This window comes from Rosa rugosa, chromosome 1 (genome assembly GCF_958449725.1).
Source record: "Rosa rugosa chromosome 1, drRosRugo1.1, whole genome shotgun sequence".
Classification (NCBI taxonomy): Eukaryota; Viridiplantae; Streptophyta; class Magnoliopsida; order Rosales; family Rosaceae; genus Rosa; species Rosa rugosa.
Window position 1 is genome coordinate 72663189 of NC_084820.1, and position 11884 is coordinate 72675072.

The following is an 11884-nucleotide window of genomic DNA, read 5'->3' on the forward strand; positions in this document are numbered from 1 at the left end:
CATTCTAGTTCTTGTGGCAGGTCAGCATTCAAATCTTAAGCAGGTTTCAGCTTGACTTCTAGCTGTTTGAATAAGTCAGCTTCTATTTGTATGGATGCACAAGTACTCGGACTATATATAGCTGTCATCATTGATACATATATAAAAGTGATCGATGACTGATCGATGATCATATATAAATAAAACCAGACAAGACAGTACAAGAGTTGTAAAAGATATACATATACAGACATGGAGATATATGGTTAAGCTGTAGCAGTGATGGATACATTAGATCTTGTATAAGAAAATAAATTACGAACAAACAAGTCCAGTGCACCAAAATTATCTATATATCACTACTCAGTTTCAGTCTCATCGTTGTCATCACTATCATCTAGGTGCTCTTTTAAGCTCTGGCTTTGAGTTTCCCATTTTTCCGACTCCCAAGCTGGGTCGATTTCAGGTAGTTGATAGTCATCAGGTCTTAATGACAGTTGAAATTCTGGTAGGTCAGGCAATGCTTGAAGAACTCTTGCATCATTAGTAGTAACATATTAGTCTAGCTTGTAGTACTTAAATTTTCTATGTAGTTTTCGGGAGATGAAATTGATTGATCATATGAATTTTAATCCTTACTTGTCTTGTTCTAAGAGGTAGCCATACATCTGGGATTTCCTTGCTGCAACTACAGGGATTTTCTGATGCAAATGCTTCATAGCTCCCCACAGTGGAGCAGCCCTTGGGAATTAATTGAGAAGAAGACCAAAAAGTTACCATCAAGACGAGTATATAAAAGATTTTCATGCTCTAGCTAACATGCATCATGCATGTATATATATGATCCAAATGATTTTATGTATACCTGGTAACTGGAGCTAAAAGGCAAAAGGTAAAGCAAGCTTTCTTGCTCTCTGATAGAATTTCTTCTGCGGCAAGAAAACAACATACAGCGCTAACATGGCATGAAGGTTCATTACCCTTGTCAACCATTAGACCATGGAAGTAGTAAGCTGCAGCCTGGTAATGTATATAATATGAAATAGTTAGCATCATATAAACTGAGATTAAGGAGATCCAACATGAAACTTTAATAGTTTGCCAAATAAAGTTGAATGTGGTAGGTTGCATTCAGACCTTTGACTCCAGAAATTTCCATTTGATGAACCACATATGCTTCTTTCCATACCCGTTGTTGATGTGATCATATCCTGACAAGCAGTGATAAGCCTGATCGCAAAGCAATGAAAAAAAAAACACTCAACTTATAAATATCCGTCCAGGATACCTTGAAACGTACTAATTGCAAACGGGTCTAATAATAAGAATAAGCTATAAGTTGGCCAGAATCATTTTACTGCGTTGTTTAAAATATTACTACATACCTGGCTGAAATAGCTCAATTGTTCACAGGCCAATCTTCTTTTAACTGATAAAGTAGCCTTCTGACAGTCAACAGCTAAACCAAGCTGAATTTCAGTTCCCTGAGATAAATTTATCAATTTCACTATCTGTAGGAGTGTTATCAATATCCCTAGCTCGTCTAAGTATGATAAATTCTGTAACAGAGAAATGCAGTCCAGACTTTAATCTTTCCTTTGAGAAATTAAACTAGTTATTTGGCATTATATACTATTTTAATATGTTTGTAAACTAGTGAATAATAATAGGTGCAAACCTAGTGAAATGAAGTTAAGTGGAAAGTAAGAAAGCAGTACCTGGCCAAGAGTTTGAAAGGAAATGGCCTCCAACACACCATCCTGCAAATCTTTCGGAAAATTTTTCCTGGGTTCAAAGCAGATATAATGTTTTAGTCAGTCTATATATAAATCTAATTTTTCTGCAACGCATGCGTCTGTGATTTAACATACTTGATTTCCGGTGGTATATGAACCAGTACATCCCGGACACAGAATTCCAAATACCCTGTTGCCTTAAGCAATAAGTCCACAGCTTCCCTCTTGCAATCTGGAACAAGAGATTATAACTAGACCGTTAATTAGTATATCAAAGGAATTGCAATTGAGCTATAAACAAAGCCTGTACTAATTAAGTACCATAAATATGGAAAAGATCATACAAACTAAGTACTAACCTGAAGATACAGTCCTTATACTAGAGCCAGAATGGTCCTTTGGAATCATCAATGTGTCAGCTTCCGACAACGCAAGCATAGCCATCATGTGAACAACAGACAGTACTTCAAACCAAGAGTTTGCTATACATGAGGAGGAGGCTTCCTGCTGCTTTTCAATCATATTAAGTTCACACTCAGTTATACTACAATTGAACCATTTAATCAGATTAAAGATAGAAAGTATGTGTAATTGTCATGTATAAGTAGTCTGTCCTACTTGTTTCCCACCCGCTAAACTTCTCCACTTGAATTCAACCAATCCCTCAAGACCATATTCTGTTACATCAGAAAAGTACTCGCTTAGCTTTAATTTTTTAGCGGTGTGTGAATGTGAGAGGGAAACAAAAAGAGAAACACCATTTCAAATTGAAAGTAAGGACCTTTTTTAGTGAGGCCAATTAAAAGAGACAAGTATTCCTCCAGCCCTCGGCGGAGTTCAGGTATAGCAGATCCATCTGCAAGACAAACAACAACAACTCCACTACATGAACTCTGCAACCAAACACAAAGCAGCAAAAAGAATCAATAGGTAAGTAGATATGATGCAAACTAATTACCAGTGTCCTCTGCCACAAAGACAATCTGATTACGAAGCGAAGACAATCTGTCAGCAATATCTTTTGGAATTAGGCCTCTAAGCCGCTTTTGAAGATCAGATTGTGCAGGAATGTGAGTGGATGGGACGAAGACGACAACTTCAGGGATAGACAACTTCTTCTTTGTTCCAACAGCAGCATATAGAGAACTAGCACACCCCATTTCGGTTTAATTTGGTGTCTATCAATGTTATAGGTTTCAAACATAAGAATAACAACATCCTACACAATATAAACCAGTCATATACCCAATGGCATGCAGCTCTATGATTTGTTAGTGTATATTCCCCCTCCAACTAAACACGGTGAGTTGTAGGAGCACAGAGATTAAAGAATGGGAGCTAAACACAAAACAGGCATAATGGACGGCAATTGACAGCAAATGAATAATAGACTTCAATTCAGTTCAAGTGAAGTGAAGGTAAAAAAGCACCTTAATTCTGTCAGTACTCATATAGATGAAACAGGTATGGAGTTAGATTGGCATTGAATTATAAATCAGAAAGGGATTGAATGCAATAATAGCGGATGCATGAATGAGTAACAAGTGAGGGAGTGGGGAGATTAAAAAACCAGGCAAGAAGGAATAAATTAAATATATAGGAGACGGTTGAGTAGGTTCTGAAAAGACCTACTGGGTACACAGAGAGAGAGAGAGAGGGACTCTGAGTGAATTGAAGCTTCGAGGGAGCAGTACTGAAATGGAAATGGTAGCTGGCCCGCAGCCAAAATTATTGGTATTGAAGATTTAGAAATGAATAGCGAGAGTGAGTGAGGAAATTAAGGAGGGAATAGGAAGCTCGGTGACCAAGACATGTTTCACATGGCATAGACGTAGATATCTGATTTCTCTGTGCTTAATTTGTTAAAAGGAGGCGTTGAAATACATAAACATCATATAAAAGCTCCGCAGATGGAGGGAGAAGAAGAAGAAGAACGTGAGTGAGCATGTGGCTTCCGAACCAAGGCATTCAGGAAGAGGAGGTTGGGACCACCTTCATCTTCATCTTCCCATAAACTTGACAACTGGCTCCATCTCTATGGCGGGCCGACATACCATCTATCGCTTTTTACACACACACTCGTAAACCCTTTGATCTGCGCAATCACTTTTTCCGATCTCAGTCTTCAGTTTTACTCTGTATTGATTATAAATTATGACCATATATATATATATAAACTCCTTATCCTTCTTACCGGTGATTAAGGAGTTTTTATACTGATTATTTTCTCCTTCATCGTTTATACCTTTAATTTGTGAGAGAGCTCGAGAATCATTGGGTGTCAATGATCGAATTGAATCTGTTATAAACCCCACGCATGCATGGACTATGAAGGATCGATCATTTCATGATGTCTACCTAGTAAGTAGATCTGCCACATATATCGATCTTCCCACAGGTACACATGCAGTGGGGTTACGTTAACGTTACCGATAAATAAAATGGGGATTAATTAAGGGAAATAATTATTAACAAGTTGCAGCAGCAGCATCCCAGATCAATCATGCATGTTACCAAGGATGGATACAACACAGCCTGCTAATTGCCTGGTTTGCAGAGGACGACATATAAATTACGTGCAGTGTCCTAGTAAAATATATCGAACTAAAGAACCTAGCTACTTAATAGTAGATCCAGAACTCAATTAGACTATCAGCTACATAGTAATTAACTGAGATCAGTATTTAGCACAGTTTTAACATTATTAGTAATTATTGTAGGCAACAACTTGTTTAAGAACTTTTTAATAACAAATTACATGGCAAATGTCGTAGCTAGCTTGGCATATTATCTACAATGTACATCATTGTTTGTCACTTAAGATCTAAGATTTAGTTATTAGGTTTTGAGCTGCTCAAAATCCAAGAGCTAAACCTTGAACTCATTTTCTTGCAATTCTAAACCTAGAAAGAAAACAAGTGGAAAATGCAGCAAAGATATTTAATTTGTCATTATATGTTTTGACATTAAAAATTGGTAAACAAGTCGGTGCTTCGAAATTTATTTTCACTTTGTACGTACTTCATATATGAAAAGCTCACTAGAACTCGAGATTGTACACGCGCACGAATATTTGGGACAAAAAGAACACACCATATATGCACAGCTAGCTGAGCTTCTGCAAATATATACCAATATGAAACTGTATGGAAGTATTTACAGCAAGCTAGCCAGTTGGAAAATGTACCTAGATAGGGAGATGCATCTGCATATATTTATGCATGTTGAGAAACAAATGAAATCTAGCTCGCTAACTAGCTAATCTTGCTCAACAGATGACATATATGCATCGATCGATCATTAGGACTTAATGGGGAGTTGATCGATCAGTTGAGTGGTGCCTTGACTCGCTTTCTAGCTAGTATCAGCCGGGACTTCCTTGATCTATCACGAGCATGCCTATTATACCTGTTAAACTTGGAAAATATTATCCTACATTAGGGTCACATATAGCATTAACAGGATAACCACTAACTAAGAAATTGAGATCTACAACTAATATATGTTTAGTGTATTGTAAAGAAACGATATTTATGATATGTGCCTTGTAGTTTTCTTCTTCTCCTCCTTATTGTAGCGTGATCTGGCATTCCATCTGTTGTGAGGCTGAGCCTTGGAGTTGGATTTTGATGTGGACCTTCTCCCATCCATGACCACCTCGAGACGACGTTCAGTTGAATTCAAATTCATTTCTGATGCTGGAGTTGTCCCTGCTTGATCAACTGACTGATTCTACAAGTTTGTTTTTCCAATTCAATCAGTCAAACTTAATAGCTCGCTACAAGATCGGACTTCAACCATTAGTCTACACTCTACAGCTAGCAATATTACGAAAATTAACATTAGTTGACTTACATTTTGTGACGGCGCATCCTCAAGTTGATCAATATGATCGTAACTCTTAACCACGTAACCACGATTCATGGGAAACACAAGCAACGGAGTCGATTTGATTGGGGTGTGTTGCAGCTGCCGAGTTGCAAGCTCCGATATCGATGCAGCGTCCTCTATGTCCAGTACCTGTGCTGCGAGAGCCCTCATTCTCTTCTCCACCAACTGCTCATAAACCTCGTCCTTACCCTTGCGAGGACAGCTCCCTAAACTCTGTGTCGAATAAGCAGCAGCACTTGGAACCATTAGGTCATCATGCAAGTCCATTAACTTATTGTGATCATCCAACAGAAAAGACGACCCGGCAGAATTGAACTTGATGAAATTTTCAGCTCCCAAATGATCAAAGCCAAGCATAGAGGCGAGCTCCATTGCTGAGGGGCAGCCCGAAAACCCTTGTACCGGAGCGCTATCAGCCGAGCAATGGCTATGCGATTCTCGGTCACAGTTTCGGCAGAGAGAAATTAATGTTGTGGGAATAGCATACAATTGAGGCCGCTTCGGCTCTGCAATGGTCACAGATTTGTGAGCAAGTGTGCCTCAGAGAAAGAGCATTGGCAGAATGAATGTCGTGGTCGCATAACACAGCCTTGCTAAATCGGCCTTACAGTACAAAGCTGCCACCTTCGAGTTGCAAACTTCGCAGCACGACATAATTATGAATCAAGAATATATTTCAAATTCTAAGTTTCTAACTCACCGGTCACCCAAACCAAGTAGTACGTCGATCAGATTAGAATAGCGGACAGAGTTCTGTTATCAATGACCCCAGTAAAACTAGGTCACACTAATACATTGGAGCCATGGATAAAATATGAAGGGTGAAGTTGCGGACAAAATCGCTTAGTAGTACGTACTTAATCCACATCGATCACTTGTGTAGTACGTACACTCTTGAAATAGAATCCCATCCCGCGTTTCTAGATCCATCACTCAACTTAAATTTTGGGTCAATAGTACAGAGAATTAGGAGGTGTGTAACAAACTAAGAGAGGAAAGGAAGAGAATAAGATATTATGTGCTATTTTTTAGTTAAAAAAAGATTCAGCAGTAGGTAGAGTTTGAATGAAAGTTAGATACTTGAAGATGTGGGTTAATATTAGGATCTTAAAATACCGTATTGAAAAAATGAAACTTTATACGAACAAATCCACTATCTATCTAGATGGGCTTGATTGTCGAGCTATTGGCTCAATTTATAGTAGATGGGCTCCTAAACAAGAATTGGAAATTACGTTGGCAATTGACACCAAATTCATTCGGTTTTTGAGAAGCGATTGTTTGGACCCAAAATGAACATTTTGGCCTGACAAGGCATGTGTTGGAGAAATTGAGCCAATGTCAGTGGCTCAAGCTATATATTGTCGACAAGCTCGAAATATATATTTAGAGGCTAAATAAAGCCTACTATGGAAGCATGGAAGCATGAAAAGTTAACTTTAGCACATTTTCCTACTTCGGCTAGGAGAAACCGAGCTAAACAAGGAAGGAGGGGCGGCAGACTAACCAAATGAAATCTAAATGAGCTAAAACTTTCCAGATTAATACTAGACATTCCAAGGATAATTTATTATGAAGAGTGCCAAAGCTAGTTTGGAGTGGAAGGGCTTCAAACAATCAGTCCAATTTTCTACAGAAGCAAAACTGGAAAACTGGACCTGTAAGAGGTCCAGCAGCATTTCCGGCCCAACCGCATGGAATAAAGCTCTGAAAATTTGTCAGGATGATCTACACTCATAGTGGAACATTTTTTATGTAGAAGTCGAAGGCTCATTCTGAAGTATTGGTGGAGAAATAATTGAAGGAATAAAGGGGCAGAAACTGACCTAAAACCAGCTCAACATTCATCATGCATGTTCATGTTTCCTACCCACATGAAGAAAGCTAGATGTTTTTCTCTTTTTCCTTGGATATATTTTTCTTCTACAATCTCTTTAATAGATCATCATCACTTCCATGTTTTTTGCACCTTCATGCCTTGCTTTCATTTCATCATTTCTCTATCTTTTCCATATTTTACAAATCACTTTCATACTCCACTTTCATTATTTTTCTTCCACTCATCATTTCACTCTTCTTTTTCTTCCCTATATAAACACCTTCTCCTCTCATTCTAAAACACACATTCACAACATCAAAACATCTCTAAGATGATCTAAGTTCTCTCTAGAGCAACCTCTCTAAGAGCAACTCCTCTCCTTCTCTTTCTCTTACCGGTGATCACACTCCTAGTCCTAGTCTTCTCAGAAGCCGACTTTCAGTGCCACTAAACCCTCTGTCAACGTACTTCGGTCCTAGTCTCCTCGAGAGCCGATTGTAGTACCACGACCAAACACCGACACCAACACATTCACAACAACACAATTCAACAACATCTCTAAGATGATCTAAGTTCTCTCTAGAGCAACCTCTCTAAGAGCAACTCCTCTCCTTCTCTTTCTCTTACCGGTGATCACACTCCTAGTCCTAGTCTTCTCAGAAGCCGACTTTCAGTGCCACCAAACCCTCTGTCAACGTGCTTCGGTCCTAGTCTCCTCGGGAGCCGACGGTAGTGCCGCGACCACAACGGTTACAGAACCAGCCAAGCAAGGGTAACGCCCTAGCAACCCAGCCAAGCTAAAGTCACGCTTTAGCAAGATCTCAATACTTCCCGGTGATTTCGCTCTGCTCAATCTGCAATATTGAGTATCGACTTGTGAACAAGAAGAAACTTCAGCAAAGTCCTCACCACGAGGCACAAAGAATCCCACGACGAGGTTGGTGCTCTCCTCGTCTACAATCGCTTGATAGAAGTCAGGTCAAGGGACACCCCCGACGACTGCACCCGAACAGTGCTGGCACGCCCGCGCAAGAAAAGAGATTGTTGACCAGCTGCAACAAAATTGGAGCCAAACAGCGATGAAGGCAATGCTAAAACCTAAGAAATTAGTGTGTTATAACATGATTTTTGATGAAAATGGCACATTAGCTAAGAAAAACTTAAAGAATTGAATCTTTACTCGAAGGAAAGTTTATACAAGTTACAAAATAATGAAGGAAACAACATCTTACTCACAACAACCATTTCACCCACTCAGTAAATTAAGAAACAACTTGACTCAAATTTTTACTGGTAGTCAGGGTTCACAAAGAAATCTTTTCTGAACATTTTCATACCCGCGCCGCTTAAATGGTTATATTCATTTGGTCAGAAACCATTGTGTTTTTGCCGACAGTCCAAGTCCAACAACGAGCCGGTGCTAAGTTTATTCGAGTGTGCTCCCTAGGCTAGGGTAATAAGGTTTGAATTATACGACCCAATAAATAGGGTTTAGATTTAGACAAAGTTATTCATATTTTCGAACAATAAACACTAGTTTATTGGTGATTTTACCTTTAATTTCTATAGGTAATTTTCCTCTTTTTTTTATTTAATTTTTTTATTTATTTCACAATAACAAAGAATCAAAATTACAAAGATTGTGAAACAGACACATATACCCCAAAAATTATGAAATTCAGAGAGCAACCCAATCACAACTTAACAAAATAAACAGACTGAAATGCTATTGGTCCAAAATGTGTACTATGACTAGAGTCTACCGTGTCAATTACGAAAAAGACCCTATGGGAGCCAAAACAAAAAGGGGCTCTCTCTCTCTCTCTCTCTCTCCCTCAGCGACTCCGTCACGACTCAAAAACACAAGACCATCTCAAATCGGAAAATGGCGAAACCAATCGTGAAGCCTCTGATCCTGACGCTGCTTTCTCTGCTGCTCTTCACGTCGTCGGCGCTCGCCAGCTCGGACTCGCCCTTCATCTTCGCGCACAAGAAGGCCTCCCTCAACAGGCTCAAGTCCGGCGCCGAGCGCGTTTCCGTCTCTATTGATATCTACAACCAAGGATCCTCGTAAGCTTTCTCATAATTTCACCAATTCCGATTTCAAATCTTGTTGTCTTTGCTCTCTGATTCACAGATCCAGCTTACCGTAGAATATTTGTTATCGTGGCTGTTAGATCCATTCGACCTTTTGCTTGCTGAGCTTTTCGTTTTTGGATTCTCATCTATCTATCTATCTATCTGCGATTAGGCTTTTGCTTGCTCAGCTTTTGATTGTAATGGATTGGTTTTAGGAGTTGTTTTTGCTCAGTTCTGTATCTGTTTCATTGCCGTCAAAGCTTAAGCAATAAAACGAATAGGCTTTAGTCTCAAAATTTTCATTCTTCTAATATTTGAAGAATGAAAAACAATATTGTTCCGTCAACTGATTCGAGATAGTTACAGCGCTGGGCATATTGCTTTTTGCATTATCATTGTGAATATGTTTAGGGTTGCAAAAGGTCAGACTGTTAATTTATGTTTAAATATCTGTATTGTGAACTGTGTGTTCATATGTTGGATGTATTGAATGGGAAATGACTGAATTTTGGAATCAATTGATGCATGCAACAAAAGTTGTTGAGGTGACGCGAGATTAATCATTGTAGAGGAAGGATGGTAATAAGAATTATGACCAAATGTGAGCCATGTAACCCCCGTGTAGGGAGGGATGGCGTGTCTGTAGGTATACAAGTGCATCAAGTTTTAAAATAACTCAGCTTCATCTCTTTTCCTTCCTGAGCTCACCTCTCAATTCAGCTTTGAACAACCAACCCGTGCAAACTTTGTTATATTGCAGGGGTTCGTTATGGGGATAAGGTCTCTAATTAACAATTCAATGGTTAACAGGGTTTGTTTGCATCATACCAGTTGCTTTTCCATGTTTTCTTTCTCTAATTTTTTTTTAAGTGGTTTTTATGTACTTGTCATGTCTCTGTGGCTGTATAACATAATTGAATGTCTGGTCTACGTGTTCAAATGAATTAGTATGTGTAGAATACCTTCAAATGCATTAGAATTTGGTGATTTAATTCATCACAAGAAAGGCAAAAATGTGATAACACCATGTGCAGGCTATCATTTTGTCATGTGAACCGATCTTTCATTTTTCTAATCTTCCACAATTCCACTGTGCAAGTTTTAACTTCTCATTACATTGATTTATTATATGTGCTATTTTACTTTGATTCTTCTTACATATATATGCTTATGTGTAACTAATTTGGTCGTAATCTGCCATGTTTCTTTTGCAGAACTGCATATGATGTAAGTTTGAGTGATGAGAGCTGGCCTCAAGATCTCTTTGATTTTGTCAGCGGCAACGCTTCCAAGTCATGGGAAAGGCTTGATGCGTAAGTGCCAACTGTTTAATATGACTCTTGCTGCTTTGTATGGTTTCTACTTTCCACTTCTTTTGTTTATTATTTACTAATTCTGGATACTGGTTTGCAGAGGTGGCATTGTATCCCACTCTTTTGAATTGGAGGCCAAGACGAAGGGACTGTTTAGCGGTGCACCAGCTGTTATTACATTTCGCATTCCCACAAAGGCTGCTCTGCAGGTTGAATAGACTGTCCAAAGTCCTTGTATATCTGATTCTCTGTTGGTTCTTTAAATACTTATCTTTTGAGCTTTTCTGGTTTCCTTTAGGAGGCATATTCAACCCCCATACTGCCTTTAGATGTTCTTGCTGACAGGCCTCCTGAGAAGAAATTTGAGTGGGTAAGTACAAAGGCTGCTGCCTTTAGATGTTCTTGCAGATAGCAGTTATATTAGGCATTCTGGTTTTGGACAACTTTTCTGGTGCTAACTGAGGTTTTGCTTTGTATTTTCATGGAATTATCTCTGCTGTGGTGGCAAATATTTTCAGGTTAAGGTATGATATGTCTTTTCTATGCGTCGTTTATAGTATATTATGGGTCTTAAGTGACCTACAATTGCTAATATTCCTCTTTTTTCTTTTGCCCTTGTGTATTTACAGAGGCTGCTGGCAAAGTATGGGTCTCTGATCTCTGTGTTATCCATTGTGGTTCTGTTCGTGTACCTGGTTGCCACTCCTGGTAAATCTGGTGGTGCAAAAGGAAGCAAGAAGAAGCGTTAAGCAGTGGAGATGCAACTTCAGTGAGATAGCATATGAGCAATTGGTTATCATTTGATGCTAATTCATGTTCCTGTGTTGCTGAGTTGTTTTCCCTCTGGGTTAGTGGCACATGTTTGTTGTCTGAAACTTCCAAACGAATAGTTTATTAACAAGTTAGTGTAAGATGAACTAGCTGAGTCATACAATGGGCATAAACCCGAATCGGATCTTTGCTATGTTTCGTAATCAGTCTCATCAGTTTTGAATTCAAGGTTATATTTGGTGCTTAATCTTTGTTAAAATTTACGAGAAGTAGAGCATGGATACAATCCGATTGAA

General features: G+C 38.8%; 2 protein-coding genes across 8 annotated transcripts; one reads left to right on the forward strand and one right to left on the reverse strand.

Annotated features, from left to right (window-relative positions):
• Positions 1 to 140: 140 nt before the first annotated feature.
• Positions 141 to 3652, reverse strand: LOC133707516 (uncharacterized). 7 transcript variants are annotated; one of them, XM_062133184.1, is made up of 12 exons: positions 3348 to 3652; positions 2674 to 2893; positions 2497 to 2571; positions 2334 to 2392; positions 2075 to 2225; positions 1851 to 1947; positions 1698 to 1764; positions 1365 to 1463; positions 1117 to 1209; positions 845 to 999; positions 619 to 720; positions 141 to 513 (listed from the first exon to the last, which is right to left on the reverse strand). In XM_062133184.1, the coding sequence occupies exons 2-12, from the start codon at positions 2873 to 2875 to the stop codon at positions 339 to 341; spliced, it is 1275 nt and encodes a 424-aa protein (XP_061989168.1). In that variant the 5' UTR covers positions 2876 to 2893; positions 3348 to 3652; the 3' UTR covers positions 141 to 338. The 7 variants fall into 7 exon arrangements, with proteins under 7 accessions (XP_061989168.1, XP_061989162.1, XP_061989157.1 ...); XM_062133178.1 differs by having other exon boundaries at positions 3146 to 3652; XM_062133173.1 differs by having other exon boundaries at positions 2674 to 2934; positions 3348 to 3651.
• A 5589-nt stretch (positions 3653 to 9241) lies between these two features.
• On the forward strand, positions 9242 to 11884 carry LOC133726804 (uncharacterized). The gene is made up of 6 exons (XM_062154429.1): positions 9242 to 9495; positions 10719 to 10817; positions 10918 to 11026; positions 11116 to 11187; positions 11336 to 11341; positions 11447 to 11884. The coding sequence occupies exons 1-6, from the start codon at positions 9311 to 9313 to the stop codon at positions 11564 to 11566; spliced, it is 591 nt and encodes a 196-aa protein (XP_062010413.1). The 5' UTR covers positions 9242 to 9310; the 3' UTR covers positions 11567 to 11884.

What these genes read in the sequence shown, in the direction of transcription:
- LOC133726804 (XM_062154429.1), top strand. Translation starts at nt 9,311, where the DNA reads ATGGCGAAACCAATCGTGAAGCCTCTGATCCTGACGCTGCTTTCTCTG. An exon ending in TCATGGGAAAGGCTTGATGC is followed by an intron (nt 10,818 to 10,917) that starts GTAAGTGCCAAC and finishes ACTGGTTTGCAG; the next exon opens with AGGTGGCATTGTATCCCACT. An exon ending in CCACAAAGGCTGCTCTGCAG is followed by an intron (nt 11,027 to 11,115) that starts GTTGAATAGACT and finishes GGTTTCCTTTAG; the next exon opens with GAGGCATATTCAACCCCCAT.
- LOC133707516 (XM_062133184.1), bottom strand. Translation starts at nt 2,875, where the DNA reads ATGGGGTGTGCTAGTTCTCTATATGCTGCTGTTGGAACAAAGAAGAAG. An exon ending in AATTGGCCTCACTAAAAAAG is followed by an intron (nt 2,393 to 2,496) that starts GTCCTTACTTTC and finishes CTGATGTAACAG; the next exon opens with AATATGGTCTTGAGGGATTG. An exon ending in TATAAGGACTGTATCTTCAG is followed by an intron (nt 1,948 to 2,074) that starts GTTAGTACTTAG and finishes CTCTTGTTCCAG; the next exon opens with ATTGCAAGAGGGAAGCTGTG.